The sequence below is a fragment of the Plecotus auritus genome (genome assembly GCF_963455305.1).
Source record: "Plecotus auritus genome assembly, chromosome: X".
NCBI lineage: Eukaryota > Metazoa > Chordata > Mammalia > Chiroptera > Vespertilionidae > Plecotus > Plecotus auritus.
In genome coordinates, this window is record NC_137784.1 from 115,455,659 (window position 1) to 115,475,534 (window position 19,876).

The 19,876-nt window shown below is 39.4% G+C and overlaps 1 protein-coding gene across 1 annotated transcript; it reads left to right on the top strand.

Annotated features, from left to right (window-relative positions):
• Nucleotides 1-1,055: 1,055 nt before the first annotated feature.
• CD40LG (CD40 ligand) lies at nucleotides 1,056-13,866 on the top strand (the record flags this gene model as incomplete). Its single annotated transcript, XM_080652131.1, has 5 exons — nucleotides 1,056-1,211; nucleotides 3,034-3,165; nucleotides 8,647-8,701; nucleotides 10,688-10,750; nucleotides 13,490-13,866. The coding sequence occupies 5 exons, from the start codon at nucleotides 1,056-1,058 to the stop codon at nucleotides 13,864-13,866; spliced, it is 783 nt and encodes a 260-aa protein (XP_080508257.1).
• Nucleotides 13,867-19,876: the final 6,010 nt, after the last annotated feature.

Here is a 19,876-nt window from a genome sequence, read left to right on the forward strand (position 1 = left end):
TGTTTTTTCTTTTTTTATTAGTATGTAAGGAGTTGACAATTATTTGGAAAACTCATATCTTGCTTAACACATTTGAAAGATCTTTCATACACCTCTTTTTTGTACTTCACAACAACCTATAGTATAGGCAAGGCAGTATATGCCCTCTTTGAATATGAGGAAACTGAGGTCTAGAGAGACAAAGTTATTTGCCTGTGGTCCATAGCAATTTATTGGTAGAGCAAGGACTATAACTTAGTTATCTTAGGTGCAGCCTATTTCACCTTTTCTGAACAGTTACATTGGCATCAGCAATGATCTGATGGATTGGAACAGTATAAACAGGCATTTTGGCTAAGTCAAACTAATATTCCAATCATAGAGTTTTGGCCTGATTTCCCTCAAGACTTACTTCTCTTGACCTTTGAGAAATGTATTTTTCTTGAATTATCTCTCTAGCTAAATTTTATTTAATAATTTTTGTCATTCTTTTTTTGCTTTATGCCATGTAGTCTCAATTTGAATAGCTGCTGGGATTTTGTTGGTTTAAATATTAAATAAGTCTTGAGAAGCAATTAGCTAGTGACACACTGTCATAAAATTAATCCAAACTTTTGTCTTCATTTGTTTCTTTCCCTAGATACCAAGTTCCCGCTTTACATTAGTAAGAACGAAAATGAAATGTGTCTGTTGCTGGTGGATTAATTTATTACTTTCCTTGAAACTGGTGAACCCCAAAAGTTAGACAGCAATTGGAAAATACTGCTATTGTCTGTTGAGAAGTCTATGACATTTTAAGGCAAGAATGAATGTATGGAAGAAGAAACTTGTTTCTTCTTTACTAACAAAAGGGAAAGCCTGGAAGTGAATGATATGGGTATAATTTAAGAAAGAAAAAAAACCTTTACGTAACGTTTTTGCTGGGAGAGAAGACTACGAAGCACATTTTCCAGGAAGTGTGGGCTGCGATGATTGTATGCTCTTAACTAATTCTGAGTAAGGTGGCCACTTTGACAGTCTTCTCATGCTGCCTCTGTCACCTTCTCAAGCAGAAGATATTTCAACTCTAAAGCAGCATGATCGAAACATACAGCCAACCTTCTCCCCGACCTGTGACTAGTGGACCACCCGTCAGTATGAAAATTTTCATGTATTTACTTACTGTTTTTCTTATCACCCAGATGATTGGGTCCGCACTTTTTGCTGTGTATCTTCACAGAAGATTGGACAAGGTAAGATGAAATCTTTATTAATAAATTTGGGGTCTTCAATTTCTGGGTTGGTTGGTTTAGCTCTACTCAAATGATGGACAATGGTAGGAACCAAAACCAATAAATAGTCTTGTGGCATAATGTTTGTGCCTAGTGAGTGAAATCTCATATTCTTGTCTGTGGTCAAGAGCTTGGGCTCTGGAGTCAGACTGCCTGTGTTCAAATCTTGACTCTACCCTCTACTAGCTCTGTGCTCCTAAGCAAGTTATTTTACATTTCTATCCCTCAGTTTCCACATATGAGAAATGGGAATGATAATGGTATCCACTTCATTGATTAAATGAATTTAGCCTTGTAACAAGCTTAGAACAAAGCCTGGCACAAAGTAAGCATTATGTAGGCATTACATATAATTGTTTGCTAAAGTTTTGTTTAAAAAGTAAACTATTTTTTAATCATGGAAATAATTTTTTTTTATTTTAAATTTCCAACTACAGAAGGAGAATATCAATTTGATCTCAAATTTCATAGTGCTTCAGATTAACATAGATATTGATAAATCCCAGAAATTGTCTTTTAGTAAAAGTGGCATTCTCTGTATAATTGGTCAAATTCTGATTGTAGTTGCAAGCTGCCCAGTTTCCTTCTAAGATGGTTTACATTCTTTGGTTAGACTTATAGAAACAAAAGAGTAGAGTAACTTAGCAGGTTGTTTTGCATTCTTAGGAAAAGATAACCATTAGGATTTATCCTGTTTTGATGCGCCTACCCACTTTCATTGAGGGGAATCATTGGCTGTGTTGACAAAATATCAATCATAAATGAAAAGGAGAAATTTGATCAATTATCTGGCCATTCCTAAAAGTTTGGATGTGGGAAATGTGTATGTACAGCATCTGGAGACTATATTTTCTCAGGATTATTTAAGTGTCTTTTATTGGAATGCCAACCTAGAATTAAGACCATGTGGTTTTCTATCGGAATAAAGTGGGGCAGTGATGTCTGAGGTAATTCATTGGGTTACTCACTGCTGAGAAAAAAGGGGGGTGGTTTTGGTCTGGTTGTGTTTGGCCTAATGGGCTCTGCCAATCAAAGCCTGGACATAAGCCTAGACTCTACAGGGTAAATATTGGCCTGGGTAGACTCAAATTTAATGTAGCAGTTAGGTGTGCTCTTAATATCAGTGAAAGCCACCGGCTAATTGCATCTTGTTTTGAATCCAAATATTTAATTTTAAAACAAGAAAACGGCAGATAATTAGTTGATTATACAAGTGAATTCCATACATTCTAAGACACTGAAAAATAAAATATCTTGTTAACTTTGGAAATGAAAGATGATTCTTTAAAAATTCAAATGTTTTCTGCAAATACTAAAGTTAAAAAGAGAGATGTAATTAGAACTTGAGTTAATTGACACACATTGCAAATTAACTTCTTCATCACAAACACTAAAATGAAGTGGGAAAATTTGCTCAGTAGAAAACTAGTTTGCAAGACTATTTATAATGAACAATCATTACTGGAGCAATGGGGAATATGACAATTATAGAATGTTGCTGCTATAATACATTTTAAAATTTATACTTTGTGATTAAATTGTATTAGAATAGCTCTGATTTCCACCTAGAGTTACAGATAATCTGACATTTTAGTTGCTGGCTTTTGTAGATTTTTTGAACTGTTAATACCAAATACCAATAATTCAGTGTACCTTTTTATTCCCCATGCATATCTGCAAAAACCCTCCTCCTATTGTTGATGCTGTGGGAATGTAGAGGCAGACATCACCAGTGCCATTCTTCAGAATTACATTTCTCATGTCCCTGTTATTTTACAAATAGATAGAAGATGAAAGGAATCTTCATGAAGATTTTGTGTTCATGAAAATGATACAGAGGTGCAACAAAGGAGAGAAGTCCTTATCCTTACTGAACTGTGAGGAAATTAGAAGCCAGTTTGAAGCCTTCGTCAAGGTGAGGAGCTCAGTTGTTGGTAAAAAGTGTCATTGAAAAGTTTTAGTACTTCTGCTGGGAAACTGAAACATGACAAGGTAAAAGTTTAAACATTTGTTATTTATACATACATAGTATGAGTATAAAAAAAGAAAAGAAAAGAAAAGAAAAGAAAAGAAAAGAAAAGAAAAGAAAAGAAGCCAAAATCCTATGTTAAAAGGGTATGGTAAGTTAGAAGTGTTCATTCATAGAAATGTTCTTGAGAAGGACAAAAAAGACTTTCTAAGGGAAAAAACATACTTTCATGAGCACATTCACACATACACATAAGCTTATATTTGCAGCTGTCTCTGGGAAAATTTTGAAGTACACCAAGCTTGTTTTTTGCATTTTCTTATCTTCCCATACAAATCTTGATGCCTTCTCACTGTGCACCCATTTTCCAGAGAAGTGATAACCATTTGCTGCTGCAGTGTTGGCAGGCCACAGGCTAAGGTATTGCCTTTACTGGAGTTCATAGAGATTTCTAAAGATGGTTACATTCGAACATGACATGAAGGAATGCTTCTCTTATGATGGAATTCCAAGTGCCATGAAAGTCAGATCTTTTCCTTTTATTATGAGGAAAGGTGTGCGGAATGGATGATGGACCTTCTCAGTGTCGCTCAAACCAAACACCATATAATACCACTTGCTCATGAAACCAGTTCGCTCTAGGGCCAATCAAGACCTGGAGTAGAGAGAATTTGAAGCTTTCTAGATCAACAGGTTGGTACCCAGCATGAAGTCATATAACGGGTACCTAAAACAAAAACTTTTAGAACATTCATTGAGGATGTACCTACAACATTGATTCCATCCTCATAGACAAAATATCTAAGGGCTTTTTCTCTTGAAGCAGAACATCACGAATTCTTTTTACCTGTTTCTCACTCAGAACACTGAGTCATATACCTTTGGCCCTCAGCCCACTCTGGGGTTATGAATAAGAGGCAGCACTCCACATTGAAGGCAGCTCTGTGCCAGGTGGGTGGGTATTGGGGTAAACCAAGAGGAATTAGTTTTCATATATGGATGATGTGTTATTAACACAGAATTGAAGGGTTTAAGATCTTATTTCTGAGCTTATTCCTTTTCGCCTATATTGTCCCAGATTTGTAATTTAATCCAGTAGTGAAGACTCTAATACCTTCCTTATTCCTGAGCTACCTAAGGGAATTAGAATGAGCTCAACTCTGTTGCTGGCTTTAAGGTTCTTTATGTTAATCTATGTTTTAGTTGAAGACTCATAAATTTTTATTTGTAAGGCACAGAAATGAATTTATTTTCTGGTTCTTTGAGGCTTCTGGCCAGTATTGGGAGGTGTTGCAAAGTCAAATGTAAATAAAGCCACTTTCAGAACAATGGTTAATAATCTCAATAACATGTATAATGTGCTCGTTGCATGACCTTGGGCAAATGACTTCACCTCTTTAGACCTCAGTTTTCTCATCTATAAAATGAGAGGGCTGAGATTATCTGTAAGGGCGCTACCAACTTTGACATTCTGTAATTATGTGATCAGTCTTACATAGTTTTCTCCTCACAGTCCCTCCAAAGGCAGTGAGACGAGCTCTTGCTTTATTTCTGCTCTCTTCCTTACTGGGAGTTTTACAGTTGAACTGCCAATTCCTCATGGCTTTATTTCAGGTCAGATATGTAAAGCTTCCCAAATCAGCTACCCAGGATAGAAGTAAAGAAAACAGCTGATTTGGTCTCTCTGTTTATGCTTACATAAAACACACACACACACACACACACACACACACACACACACACACACACACACACAACGAACCAAACCAAACAAAAAACAAACAAACAAAAAACAAAAACAAAAAACCCACACACAACAGCTCCAAAGTTTCATATTCTAAAAAGGCAGAACCTCTCGGGCATGTCAACTGGGGCTCCTGACATATGACAGAGGAAGCCCAGTGCCTCTACTGCATTAGGGGTGGAATCTGAGTCAATGTCATCTGTACCTATGATACGCATGATGGTGAGACACAAAGTCCTCCACAAACCCAATCCTCCTCCAATGACTGAACCCCGCTCCAATATCCATCCACCCAAATTTCTCATTCTAGAACAATATTTAGGACTTTTTTTTTAACCTAACAGGTCAGCTGCATAATAACCCCAAATTAAATTTTTATATTCTTAGCTAACATTAGCAGTCTTTCTGGGTAAGAATCTGAATGGTGCAGAGCAACGTAGGGTTTGAATTTTTGGGTACTGAATCATAGAACTTAAAGAGGTCTTAGAAATCATCAGATGCAATTATCAATACAGAACTTTAATTTTCTCCTCACAGTCCCTGCCAAGTTGTCCCCCAATTTCTGTTTGAACACCTCTAATAACAAGGAACTCATCTACTGAGGCAGGTAGCACCAAGCTGTCACTTTGGTGGGACAATGAGATTTTGTTAGGGTAATGGAGGCAGCATTGTGAATAGTGTAATTTCACATTAAAACTTACTATTCACACCCTCCCCAGTTTGGCTCAGTGGATAGAGTGTTGGACTGCTGATTGAAGGGTCCCGGGTTCAATTCCAGTCAAGGGCACTTGCCAGGGTTGTAGGATCAATCCCCAGTAGGAGGCATGCAGGAGGCAACCAAACAATGATTCTCTCTCATCATTGATGTTTCTATCTCTTTCTCCCTCTCCCTTCCTCTCTGAAATTAAATTAATAAAAATATATTTTAAAAAAACTTTCTACTCACTCCCTGGCCAGTTTTCTCAGTGGTTAGAGTGCCAGCCGGTGCACTGAAGGGTCACAGGTTTGATTGCCAGTCAAGAGCACATACCTTGGTTTCAGGTTTGATCCCTGGCCCCGGTCCAGGTTTGAGCAGAAGGCAACTAATCGATGTGTCTCTCTTCTCTCTCTCTCTCTCTCTCTCTCTCTCTGTCTCTCTCTCTCTCTCTCTTTCTCTCCCTTTCACTCTCTCTAAAAAAAAAATCGATGGAAAAAAATATCCTCAGGTGAGGATTTAAAAAAAACAACTTACTACCCACCCTACACTGTGTTAGAATGATTAGTTCCATGATTGTCTGCCCACCAATTCCTGAGATGTCTTTAATAGGGTCAAAGCATTTCCTTTATATATATATATATATATATATATATATATATATATATATATATATATATATATATATATACATATATATATATATATATATATATATATATATATATAATAGTAAAAGCATAATATGCTAATTAGACCAGACGGCCGAACAGCGGAACAACCAAGCGCCTTGCATGAATTTCTTGCACCGGGCCTCTAAAATACTAACATATATATAACATATATACATATATATATATATATATATATATATATATTATTTTTTACAGAGAGGAAGGGAGAAGGATAGAGAGTTAGAAACATCGCTAAGATAGAAACATCAATCAGCTGCCTCCTGCACACCTCCTACTGGGGATGTGTCTGCAACCAAGGTACATGCCCTTTACCGGAATCGAACCTGGGACCTTCAGTCTGCAGGCCGATGCTCTATCCACTGAGCCAAACCAGTTAGGGCCAAAGCATTTCCTTTTTAAGCTAAAGGTTAATCTGTCCATATCTGCCACAAGAGTTCCCACTGAGAGAGAAATAACTAATCCCAGATTTTCTGAAAGTCATCTTTAAAAAGTCTTTCAGTTGAGGTGGGGTGTAAAGCAAGAAAAAAGGCTTTGGGGCATGTGGCTGGGGGAAAGTTCTCGGAAAGGCAAGGTTGGGTGCGTAAAAGGCAAACTTTGCTGACTTCACATTCTCATCTTGGCTAGGCCCTGACACCAATGCAGCCACCTAGCTTAAAAATATCTCAACCTCCATCATCACACTCCAATTTTTGAAAAGACACTAAATACTCATTTGTTTACTTGTTATCTCACAAACATTTTCCTGTTGCCACACTTTCACAGTGCCACACTTCACCTCAAGTGGAAAGTTGAGGCTCTGTGGCCTATGTGAGCTTTTTGAGGTACAAGTTCTTCTTTTCTTTTAATTTTTTTAAAGTTTATTTTAGAGAGGGAAGGAGAGAGAAGAGAGAGAGAGAGAGAGAGAGAGAGAGAGAGAGAGAGAGAGAGAGAGAGAGAGATCAGTTGTCTCCAGATCAGGGATGGAACCTGAAATCTAGGTATGTGCCCTGACGAGGAATCAAACCCGAGACCTTCCAGTACACAGGATGATGCTCCAACCAACTGAGCCACACTTGCCAGGGAGAGATACAGGTTCTTTTAACTTATACCCTCACATCTGGCAACTGAGCTGAGTCTACAAGAAGACAATCAATAATTACAACACTAATTCCTTCTAGTGGAGGAATGAAAAGGAAGAACCCTGTAGAAAATTGATTCTAGTAATGGGAAGGAGCCCAAGACTGATTATTACAAGATGTGAAAATACTATTGTCTTCCTTTCTTGTGTTTAGAGCATAGGGTGATGGTGTGAGTTAAACCTGGCCTATGAATATGATCTTACAGATTTGACTCTCTTCACTTCAGCTTCAGACTCCTTGGGTGACCTCATGCCAGCCAGTTATGCCCTTGAGGCCTTTTATTCAGTATCTTTAAAATGGCAGCAGTAGCCTTTATTATCTTCTGACCCATGTTGATTGCTGTCCCTGTTATACTCTTTAAGTACCTCTAACTTTCCTTCAGTTGCCAAGTGAGAAGAGACCCCTAAAGAAGAGTTGCATTTGCCTTTGAACATCAGAAGCATTGGGAGATGGCCTGTGTTTCCTATATACATGCTGATTATTCTAAATACAGGGTGTTGGCAAAAGTAGGTTTACAGTTGTGAGTAGTTGAAACAGTTTATTCTTGTATTATTATTTATTAATTATTATATTATTTATTTGTATTACAACTGTAAACCTACTTTTGCCCACCCATGTAAATGTAGGCCACACAAGGGCACACCACCAGCAACAAGAGAATCTCCTCAGCCCACTGAAACAACAAAATAAAAAATGTTGAGATTTCTTCCCACAATCAAACTTATTGTTACCATTTTCTGGGAGATTTCAGACAAATTTTATTCTAATAGATATACACTAGGCTTTATGTTTAATAACATTCTATATTACCAGTTCCCAGGGTAGAATCATTTCCCCATTCAACATTATTTGCAAATACATATCAAAACCAGGGAGGTTGGGGTCATAGGAAGAGTCAGTATAGTCACCTCTCATCTAGAGAGAATGCTGGAATGAAGATAATGAAGACCAGACTCCGCTTCTAGGTCTACACCTCAGTTTTCTGGGCTGTCAGTTCATCTTTCAGAGCCATGGGCTCCCAATCAGTATGATATTAATGACAGGATCTAAGTATATATTATAATCCTTACTAGAAACAGGCAGCAGAGTAAGGGTTGATACCAAATGAATTATACCTCTAAAACCCCACAGAAGAGTCCCTGTCAAAATGATCTTTTGCAATGATTTTTATTTCAGGATATAACAGGATATGAAGTGAAGGAGAAAGAAAAAAACTTTCAACAGCAAAAAGGTAGGTTGCTGTTTACCAATTTCTATGCATACTTAAAAACTAAAAGGAAGCTTTATAAAGCTGATTATATTGAGTAACCTAGTGTTGTATCAGGGAACTTTTAGCCTTGGAAATAAAACTGGAATACAATTGGATGGGTTCCTTTAATTCTGACAGTACCAAGTATGAAGAAATTCCATTATTTTCAATACCATGATCAAAGCAACCATAACACCTACATGGGATAAAATGATAAGAAAAATCATCATTTGGTAGCAGTGGCATTCACTGCTCAATAAGTTTTCCATGGCGAAACATGGCCAGTGGAGCCTCTGGAATCAAGGAATGAGTCAATGTGATAATATTCTATTCTTTGCCTTGTTCTTGATGTGAGAGTAACTGGAACATCTCTTGGTTTGAAGGGGTCTTGATGGTTCTCAAATCCAACACCACACCCAGGGCACAAATCTCCTTCACAACAGCAATGACCATCTGGCCTGGCCTCTGGTAAAATATGCCAAGGCACCTTCTATCTCATAAAGCAGCCTGGCCCATCTTTGAATGGGTCTAATAATTATAATAAGTTTACTATATTACATGAGAGAAGTCTTTTCTCCTCTGGAGTTGAATTTTGTTCTTGTAATCTCCACTCACTAGAACCAGTTCTGCTCTATGGGGCCATATGAAACAAAGTGTAATTCCTATTCTACACATCAGCGGTCCAGATATTGAAAACAGTAATCACGGAAACCTTTTCTTCTCCAAGTTAAATCTCCCCAGTACCTTCCACTCTTGTTCTTATGATCCTTTCCAGACTCTTTCCTTTCCTTGTTACCTCTTTTTCTGGGTGACTCCCTAATTTTCCCTGTTCCTCTCAGATTGTAACACAATAACTCCTGGAGTGACCTGAGTATCAGAAAGATGAAAAGTTGGTAGATGGGTGTTTTTAGAGAGACTATTATATCACAAAGTCAGTGAAAATTATGGTATGGGTTTTTTAATTTAATACACACAAATACATATGCACATACAGGATAGGGCAAAAGTAGGTTTACAGTTGTGAGCACACAAAACAGTTTATTCTTGTATTATTATTTATTTATTATTATATTATTTTCCATATGTCCAACTGTAAATTTACTTTTGCCACTACCCTGTGCATACAGAAATACAGATACTGTTTTCTGAGGCAAAGAGCATACTCAGACCTTGCTTTAACTATTGGTCTAGAAAGATGCAAAGGGTGATCTGATTTCCATGAAGGTTTTGTCTTTAGAATGACTCTATGTTGAGTTGAACCGTGTTATCTATTAAGTACAGTAAAATTTGAGGAAACTGTTCATGTGGAGGCTGAAATTAATCATACAGGCTGCCTAACAGTCTTCAGAAAAAAATGATAAACTTAACAAAACTTGTAATTTAGGTCATGCAATTTGACTAAATATTTATAGGGCATCTACAAAGTATCTGACACCAGCCTCATTTCTAGACAAAAAGAAACTTCCACACAATCTTTGCACTTAGGCAATCAGCACATATAATTAAGAAGCAAGCCTTTTACATAAGAAACAATTAGAGTTAGATACAATAGTTTAGCCAATTGTTTGACCAAATCAGACACCATGAGCATCTTACTAGCTAATTGTGCAGACATGACCTTGGGGCCCACTAACATTCCCAATGGATGGAAGTTGTTCCTAAAAGCAAGATTCAAAGTATGTTTTAATGCAGACCAGTACTTTTAGCCTGTGTCAATCTATGTGAAGTGGAGTTGAATACTGAACAACTATAAAAAAAATAGGATCAGTGGAATTAGTCAATTCAATCATTCAGATTTTTTAGAAACCAACTTTTCCCACTGTGAGGATTAAAAACCATTCTACCCTTACTTTTACATAACCTATTTAAACACAGTCTCTATTACACAGATGTGGAACTGAACTAAATAGTTCCATGGGCAGTTTTGCATTACTTTGGCCTGACAGTTTGTTTTTTGTTTCATTTTAGGTGATCAGGATCCTCAAATTGCAGCGCATGTCATAAGTGAGGCCAGTAGTAAAACAGCATCTGGTAAGTCCAAAAGCATCTGAGCATCAGCCATCCAAGGGGGAAGGTTGGGATACTGATGCAATGTAGCCTAATGATTAGGTTCCTCTCTTCCTCTGGGGCCTAATCTATAAACCTACTCATGCACCTCTCACAAGTTCTCCTTTGTCTTCAAAGTGAGCTCAAATGTAAAGATGGGACTTGAAGGGACAAAAGGAGGTGGGAAGCAATACTGATGTTCTCATTATGTTCTTGTTCAATGGCTGATTCTAAATGATGAATTAGTGGGTGAAGAGACCATTATTCTGACAACATAGAAGAGATGGCAGGTAGTGACTTGACTGTGAACTCTTACTAACCCTTCTTCACTGTGTGTAAATGGGCCTCAGGGGGGCATTTCCTGCCATCTGTCAATTGATGTATGATTACCTCAGCCTCACATGGGGGCCAACCTCAAGGAAATTAAAAGGTAAAATCTTTCTGCAAAGATCAGTAGGTGCCAGGATGTTAGATTTTCCAATGAAGTAACAACAGAAAACATATTGTAATCTTTTCAACTTTGAATGATTTTATTTCCATATACGTTCTGCCATTGTTCTAGCCCTTAGATCTTTTTCCCAAATCTGTACCTCCTGATAGCTGGTGCTGGAGAATGTGTCACATCTGATAAATGGATGGAAACACACACGCTAGCATAAAATCCCCCATTTACATAAATGCAGTCTGAGAACATCAGAGAAGTCTTTGAAATATTCAGCACAGTGCTCTGGAATGGAGTCCTAAAGAGTGTGTGTTTGAGAGAGAGAGAGGAGAGGAGAGGAGAGGAGAGGAGGGGAGAGGAGAGGAGAGGAGAGGAGAGGAGAGGAGAGGAGAGAGAGGAGAGGAGAGGAGAGACAGCCTCATCTCTAAGGTGGGATTTTGGTTTCTTAGTGGTTATAAATGGTTATCGTGGATCATGGTATGGGAGTAAGAGCAGTAGATAAGGAATTTTGAACACTGAGGCTCAAGAACCATGACTACCACTTGCTGGGTGACCTTGGGCAAGTCTCTTTACCTACACAGCAATTTCCTGCCCCACTTCACAGAGTGACTCTGAGCATCAAATCGGCTAATGTGGAAGAACATTATACTGTCAAGTGCTATACAAATGTAAGGTGACATTACTTAGCTTTTTTCATTGGAATTTAGCTGTCACAAGAGTGACAAAGTCCTTCATTAATACCAGTATTCCCACAATATTTAATAATTCCACCAAGTACCCCTTTCTTAGAAAATTAGAAAATACACTTATAGATAAGAGAATATCACAACTATATTGGCATATCCAGGGTGGCCATCCACATGGCACCTTCTCATCCAGATTAGATAACAGCAACAGAGATGCTTCCTCAAAAATAGCTTCCCATTGGTCATTTGTATATAAAATATAAATCTTTACCCTTGGATATATTTCATGATGTTCAGATTCTGCTAAAAGGACCATTATTGATATTGGTCCTAGTATATTTTATGGTCTGCATCACAGTAGGTTTCCAGGGGACCAGGTGGGAAAAAGTAACATTCCTTACCCTATCCCAGTCCCAAACCTCTAGTTCTTACTTGCTCATGCTGCTGCAGACTTGACCTACATCCCACAGCAAGGCTGAAAATTAGATTATGAGTTATAAAAATAAACTTAGTGGACTGAAAGATAGGGAACCTGCACTTGTTTTCTCAATTGGTCTAAAAGTGAAAACATCATAATAAACTACCATTTCTGAAGTGGTCTGGAGGGCCAAAAAGTCGGACATTTCAGATGCCTTTTTTATATTAAAGGATGAGTCCTAACAGGTTGGATCTTGCACCCAGATAGGCTTAAGACCACCAAATAGGATTTTTTTTAAAGCTCAAGGAAGCAAATGCATCAATATTTTTACTTCTTCCTAACCCCCACCCCAGCAATGTAACTCTATGTGGGAGCTGAGATTTGAAATCAGGTGCACACACTACTTTGAACCCACTCAACATCTCAGCCGAGAAAATGGCACACTGTTGGTGGGTACTCTGGTTTAGCCACAAGAATACATGTACTTTCAAGTTGGTGGCGCCCACTACAATGGGAGATCAAAACACATAGTGAAATGACAGGTTTATTTTCATACTTCCTTGCCTAATTTTAGTCCTTGCTGTGGGAGGCAGGTCAGGTTTGCAACAGTTTGATCAGGTAGGAAGAAATGGGGTCTTTCCTTTTCTCTGTGCAGAGGCTGAGCTAGGAAGATCAGCAATTCTTTGACTTTGTAAAATTTAAGGAAAGGAATAAATAAATGTTAATATTAGCAAAGATTTTGCTTGAATATTTTGGAATGCATAATTTATGATGTGTAATTTTGAAATCATTCACACTTTCTGAAGTTCAAGGACAAATTAGCTTTAAGAACTCTAAAGGGAGAAGGAAACTCACTGTGCTGTTACTTTATTTAATTTTCACAAGTCTCTAAAATGTGCTGTAATATTAGCCCAGTGTTGCAGATGAGAAACTGCAACTCAGAGATTGATTTGCCTGTGCTTGAATAAAGCTTGGATTGGAACCGAGCTTCATTTGACTATAAAGCCCATGCTAATTTGTCAGCCATAGACTTAAGGCTGGAAGGGTCCTTAAAAGTCCCTATTGCCCCAAACTTCCATTCATATATGAAATTAGTGTCAACATTAAACTATATTTTGTTAGAATGTGAATCATGCTATGCTTCATCTAACCACAAATTTTTCTCCTCTCCATTACAGTTCTACAGTGGGCCCAAAAAGGATATTACACTATGAGCAACAACTTGGTAACCCTGGAAAATGGGAAACAGCTGGCTGTTAAAAGACAAGGACTCTATTATATCTATGCCCAAGTCACCTTCTGTTCCAATCGGGAAGCTGCGAGTCAAGCTCCATTTATAGCCAGTCTCTGCCTGAAGTCCACGAGTGGATCTGAGAGAATCTTACTTAGAGCGGCAAATACCCACAGTTCCTCCAAACCTTGCGGGCAACAATCCATTCACTTGGGAGGAGTATTTGAATTGCAGCCAGGTGCTTCAGTGTTTGTCAATGTGACTGATCCAAGCCAAGTGAGCCATGGGACCGGCTTCACATCTTTTGGCTTACTCAAACTCTGAACACTGTAACCTCGCAGGCTGCCGCTGAGCAGATGCTGGTAGTCTTCATAATAAGCAAAGCAGTTAAGACCGCCCCCCTGTTGAACTGCCTATTTATAACTCTAGGATCCTCCCCACGGAGAACTATTTATTATATACCCCAAGGCATATAGGGCTGCAATAAGTGAATTATGGGTTTGGTGAAACCCAAAGAGGCCCCTTTCCCTATGAGCTTATATTCTGAAGCAGCAACCTGACTGATACAGACATCCAGAGATCCCAATGAAAAGACAAGGCCATTAAGCACAGATTGAATTATGAGTAAACAGCAAATTATTAGCCAAGTTTAGTTTTTTAATTGTTTTGTTTGCCTGCAGTGTCTTCCAGTGGATAATGTATTTGACTTATCAGTGAAGCTACATAAGGGAAACAAGGAGCCTCAGCTCACATTTAGTTATGGTTGATTCTGGGTCCCTGTGTCACTGACGAAGGGAACAGGCTCTAGAAAGTCTAATGCAGTGGAGAACTAAAAAACTCTGTCCCCCCACTAGCCTCTCTGACACTCATTTATTCCCTCCCCCCGCCCTCTCTCTCTCCCTTCCTCCCACCCTCCCTCCCTCCCTCACAGTGTGAGACTGTTGCTAATCAGTTATCTTATTTCAACCTTGTTCCTATCTCCACCACTGTAGATGGGAGGGGGAGCAGAGAGAAAAGCTCTGAGCCTGCCCACTCCTTCTCAAGAAATGAGTGTATTTAAAGGAAATCTATTGTATCCTCCTGCAGTCTCCACTGTTTCCAGGGTGAACTTGTCTTTATCCTGTTATTTATTTTTTAATAATAAAAATCCCTTAACATTATTGTTGTTATTTAGCACCTGAAGCTTAGGCCAGGTTTGGGGAGGAGGAATCATTTGGAGGGAATTTTCCTAACCTTTGTGATGTGTTCATAAACTAGATAAACTTGGTTCTCAAGCTTGTTGCACCACAAAATATCACTCCCTGAAAGTCTGTGATAGCCTTTGATAAATGACATGGAAGCTTACTCAGTGAAAAACATTCTGGGTTTTTTATTTCCAGCTTGCTCTGGAAAGGTTTCAGGGATTGAAGAGAAACTTTTTTTTTTTAATCACAGCTAAGTGAAGCTGGAGGGAGGGCCTTAAATGAGAAACAGTTGCTTCTCTTTTTAATAGCTGTCTAGGTGGTTCCAGCTTAGGCAAGAGGAAATAGAGCTGGGACAGCTGAGGAGAAATATCAGTCCTCAGTCTTCCACTGAAGTCAAGGGGGCTATTCCTTGTCACCTCCAACTGAGGGATTTTCATGTAAGAAACCCGGAGTAGCTTTTGTCTTTATTGACAGAGTGCACTGCTTAAGACAAACACCACATGTTCAAGCAGAAAAGTATTACTGTAGAAAAAAATAAAGGAGAGTGAAAAGAGGTGGGGTCAGCTCTCGGCTACTGCCCCTGCTCTTCAGTTCTATGGACCACACACACAGTTCCTTCTTGGCTGAGTGACTTTGAACACCTTAGAGCATGACTTTCTAACACAAAGCCAAAATCATGCTAGACAAACTTTTTCCAACGAGAAAACTTTGGTATGACCAGGGGTGACATTTATTGATTCAGGGTCTCAGTTAACAATATGTTCACAGTAGGGATGGACAAGAGGCATTACCTCTTTAGTGTGGTTCATAGGAAGGGAATACAGGTACAGCCTGAACATATCTTTTATAGTCTTTATATACTCACATCCTCTGATTTAAATATTGCCCCTGCACTTTACCCCACCTTCTTCTTTGGAAATCGTTATCATCAGACTATCTCTACCTCTATTAACCAAGTTGGTAACAGTATCTGTTATTAGAAGGAATGCTATTGATACAAAAACTACATTTTCTAGGCTATCTCCTCTGTTCCCATGCTTTCTACCACCCTCTAAATGCCGCCTGCTATAGCTACAACCCAGAGTTTTCCCCTAAGCTTCAGCTTCAAATAGACAACTGCCTTCAGCCTCTCAGACTGCTTCTTTATGAGGTCACTTTGTGCTTTGCAAGAACTCCAGGTCCCATCCTTCATCCTTTTCTCTTCTTGTGCTACAAGATCACGGTGAGCTGTCTCCCCCTAACACTTTATGTGTTTAACTACCATCTTTATGCTACTAATGTTACTCCATTAGCCCTGACCGTCTAAATCTCCAAATGGTGGGCCCAGGCCCTCAAACCCAACACATCCAAATGGAACTCTTGATCTTTTCCCCTATACAATGTGATCTACTTTCAGTGCTTCCTATTCTGGTGAATGATGGCCTCATCTATACTTGAACATTTTCAAAATTGTTCCAATAAATGCTAAGAACTTGAATACATTTCTGATCTACCTATACTATTCTGATCATAAATTATCTAATTTAATTCCATTTTTATAAACATGTCACTTCTGCATTCCATCAAGATGGGGAGAAATGCTTAAAATGACCAATAATTTTATTTCCAGATAAAGAGAAAATGAAAAAGTACAAAGCATTACTATCTTTGTTACTTAAAGGGACATAAATGTCTACAAATTGTAAACTGTTCCCGCCCGGTCGGCATGGCTCAGTGGTTGAGCATCAGCCTGTGAACCAAGAAGTCACGGTTTGATTCCCAGTCAGGACACATGCCTAGGTTGTGGGCTTGATCCCCAGTGTGGGGCATGCAGGAGCCAGTCGATCAATTATTCTCTCTCATCATTGATGTTTCTCTCTCTCTCTCCCTCTCCCTTTCTCTCTAAAATCAATAAAAATATGTTTTAAAAAATGTAAACTGTTCCCTAGCAAGCTGCCAGTACAGGGCACCCAAGTTAAAGGAAAACAGCATATAGACTCCTGGGCTCCAGGAGAACACTTTATGTGTTGAATTGGACTATATCCATAGGGGCTGATACCACTGTGTTGGAAGCTGTACTGCCATAGTCCTTTAGAGCAGTCTGAAGTATTCTGAGACATGGAAACATGAAAAATGGAACTAATATTTTTATTATGTTCTTTTTCTCTGTGAATCATATCTCCATTTTAAGAAACAAAATCAGAAATACTAATTGTAGTGTAGTGGTTAAATCTGGATTCAGAAAGAGTCTTAATTTAGGATTGACTATTTACCAACTTTATAACCACAGGTAAGTCATTTTACCTCCTCTGGGCCTCAGTGCCCTCATATGTAAAGTGGGGATGATAAGAATACCTGCTTTGCAAGGCATATGAGGATTTAATGGTCATTTATAGAAACTCCCCAGCAGAGTCTGCTCTCTGGAACCATCTATATAGTGATCTATAAAGAGCATTAAGGTGGTGCCAGCACACCAGCCTATACTCAGGGTGCATGTAGATAGAGTGGCATCTTAAAATGGTTGAAAACTCTATGACCAAGGAGAATGCCTGGCAGCCCAGGTACACATAAAAGGCCTTGCCTATGTAGTAGACCAAAGACCACACCCAATTTGAAGCAAAGTGAAAGCAAAAAATAAAAAAGATACAAGATTAAAACATACCTAACATTAGAGTAGACCTGTGGGTAGTGAAAACTCCTTCTTACAGTTTCATTGTTGAAAAAATTTAACCTTTGGAGGCTTAGGGTTGCTAAATTTTACAGTAAGTTTCAGCAGTTCTATATTTAGGATGTTTAGGAAGATTTCTTTTAAAAACCTATGATCATTGATTCCTAATCTGAAAGACATGCACACACAAACCTACCCCTTCCATACCATAGTCCTCTGAACAATGCCAATAGGCAATTCAACAACTCTCAAAAAAAAAATTGTTAAATATATAGTTGTATTCCATTCTGCATTCTTGAATTTCCACTGAGTTATAGTTAAAAAATTTTCCTGTTAATGTAACCTTACCTAAAGTTCAATAGTTTTTGATCACAAACTATATTCCTATCTCAGGTACTTCTCTGACTATCAACCTCTTTGGAGTCCAATGTACAACCTTTAATACATCTTATATTTCATTCACACTTCCTGTTACTAGGAGTTAAAAGATTTAAAAAAATTAATTAAATTTACTGGGGATATATTGGTTAATAAAATTATACAGGCTTCAGGTATGCAATTCTATAATACAGCATCTGTATATTGTATTGTGTGTTTACCACTCCAAGTCAATTCTCCTTCCATTACCATTTATTCCCCCCATACCTTTTCTACCTCCCTTTACCCACTCATACAACATCGATTGAGGTTATAGGTTCTGTGCTAGACACGAGATGAATATGATCCAGTCCCTGCCCTCAAGTAGCTTACAGTCTTTTGTATAGCAGGTTTGTAAACATTTAAAGCCCAATGTCAATGCTGCAGCAGGGGTCAGGATCAGTGTTACAGGGAACACACAGGAAGGACATGTAACTCAGCCAAGCAGGGTAAGGCAGGTGTAAGGAAAGGCTTTCCAGGAGAGGTGGCTGAGTCTTGAAGGATATTGCAGGGAGGAGGGGCCATAAGGAGGAAAGGAGTCCCAGAGGGAGAGAGCAGAACATGTAAAAACATAGAGGTGTGAAAATGGATAAAGGATTTAGAGGATTACGCAGGAGTAGTCAGCTCACAGAGAGCCTTGTGTGAGAGCAAATCTTGGTGTATAGGCCAAATAGCACATGCTGAAGCCCAATCTAGGAAGAGGCTTTGTGTTCACGTGGCAGAGATAAACTGTCCTCTAGCCTGCTTTGCAAGCGGGGCTTGCTCCTCAGCATTTTGCATTACAATGTGGGTAAGGCAGCCTGCAGTGCATGTCCTGGGAAAGGTGACGAGGAGGTTGGGCTACAGACTGGACCCTATAGGCTTTGAGGTTGCAGAAAACTTAGAAACCTAGCTGACTTCTGCTATTGGAACTAAGGCAAGTTTTCACAATTTTTTGATACAAATAGCAGAGGCCTGAAATTATTTGGAACATTTGCTCATTCAATAAATAATTACTGAGTCCAGACTATGGGCTCAACCTGTATCAGGCCCTGAATTTACATGGATTAAAGGTGTCAATCCTTATTTTTAAAGTACTTGACATTTAGTGTGGAAAAAGATACAAGCATATAAAATGCAATGTGATGACTGATTAAAGGGGGCTTTCAGAGTCTGGATTCCCTGAGGAGGCAATGCTTGAGCTAACTTTTAAAATTTTTTATTTAAAAACTAGAGGCCCGGTGCACGAAATTCGTGCATGGGGGTGTGTGTCCCTCAGCCCATCCTGCACCCTCTCCAATCTGGGACCCCTCAAGGGATGTCCTACTGCCCATTTAGGCCCGATCCCTAAACGGGCAGTCGGACATCCCTCTCACAATCCAGGACTGCTGGCTCCCAACTGCTTGCCTGCCTGCCTTCCTGATTGCCCCTAACCATTTCTGCCTGCCAGCCTGATCACCCCCTAACCACTCCCCTGCCAGCCTGATTGATGCCTAACTGCTCCCCTGCCAGCCTGTTTGCCCCTAACTACCCTCCCCTGCAGGCCTTGTCACCCCTAACTGCCCTCCCCTGAAGGCCTGGTCACCCCTAACTGCCCTCCCCTGCAGGCCTGGTCCCCCCCAACTGCTCTTGCCTACAGGCCTGGGTTCCCCCCAACTGCCCTTCCCTGCAGGCCCAGTCACCCCCAACTTCCCTCCTCTGCCAGCCTGGTCACCCCTAACTGCCTTCCCCTGTAGGCTTGATCACTCCCAACTGCCCTCCCTTGCAGGCCTGGTCCCTCCCAACTGCCCTCCCCTGCTGGCCATCTTGTGGTGGCCATCTTGTGTCCACATGGGGGCAGTCATCTTTGACCACATGGGGGCAGCCATCTTGTGTGTTGGAGTGATGGTCAATTTGCACATTATTCTTTTATTAGATAGGATTATGTCAAACCTCCATATTGTTTTTCACAGTGGCTGCACCAATCTGCATTCCCACCAACAGCACAGGAGGGTTCCCTTTTCTCCACATCTTAGCCAGCACTTGTTTGTTGCTTTATTAATGGTAGTTGTTCTGACAGGTGTAAGGTGATATATCAAGTTGCAAAATAAGAATAGTATCAGTAACA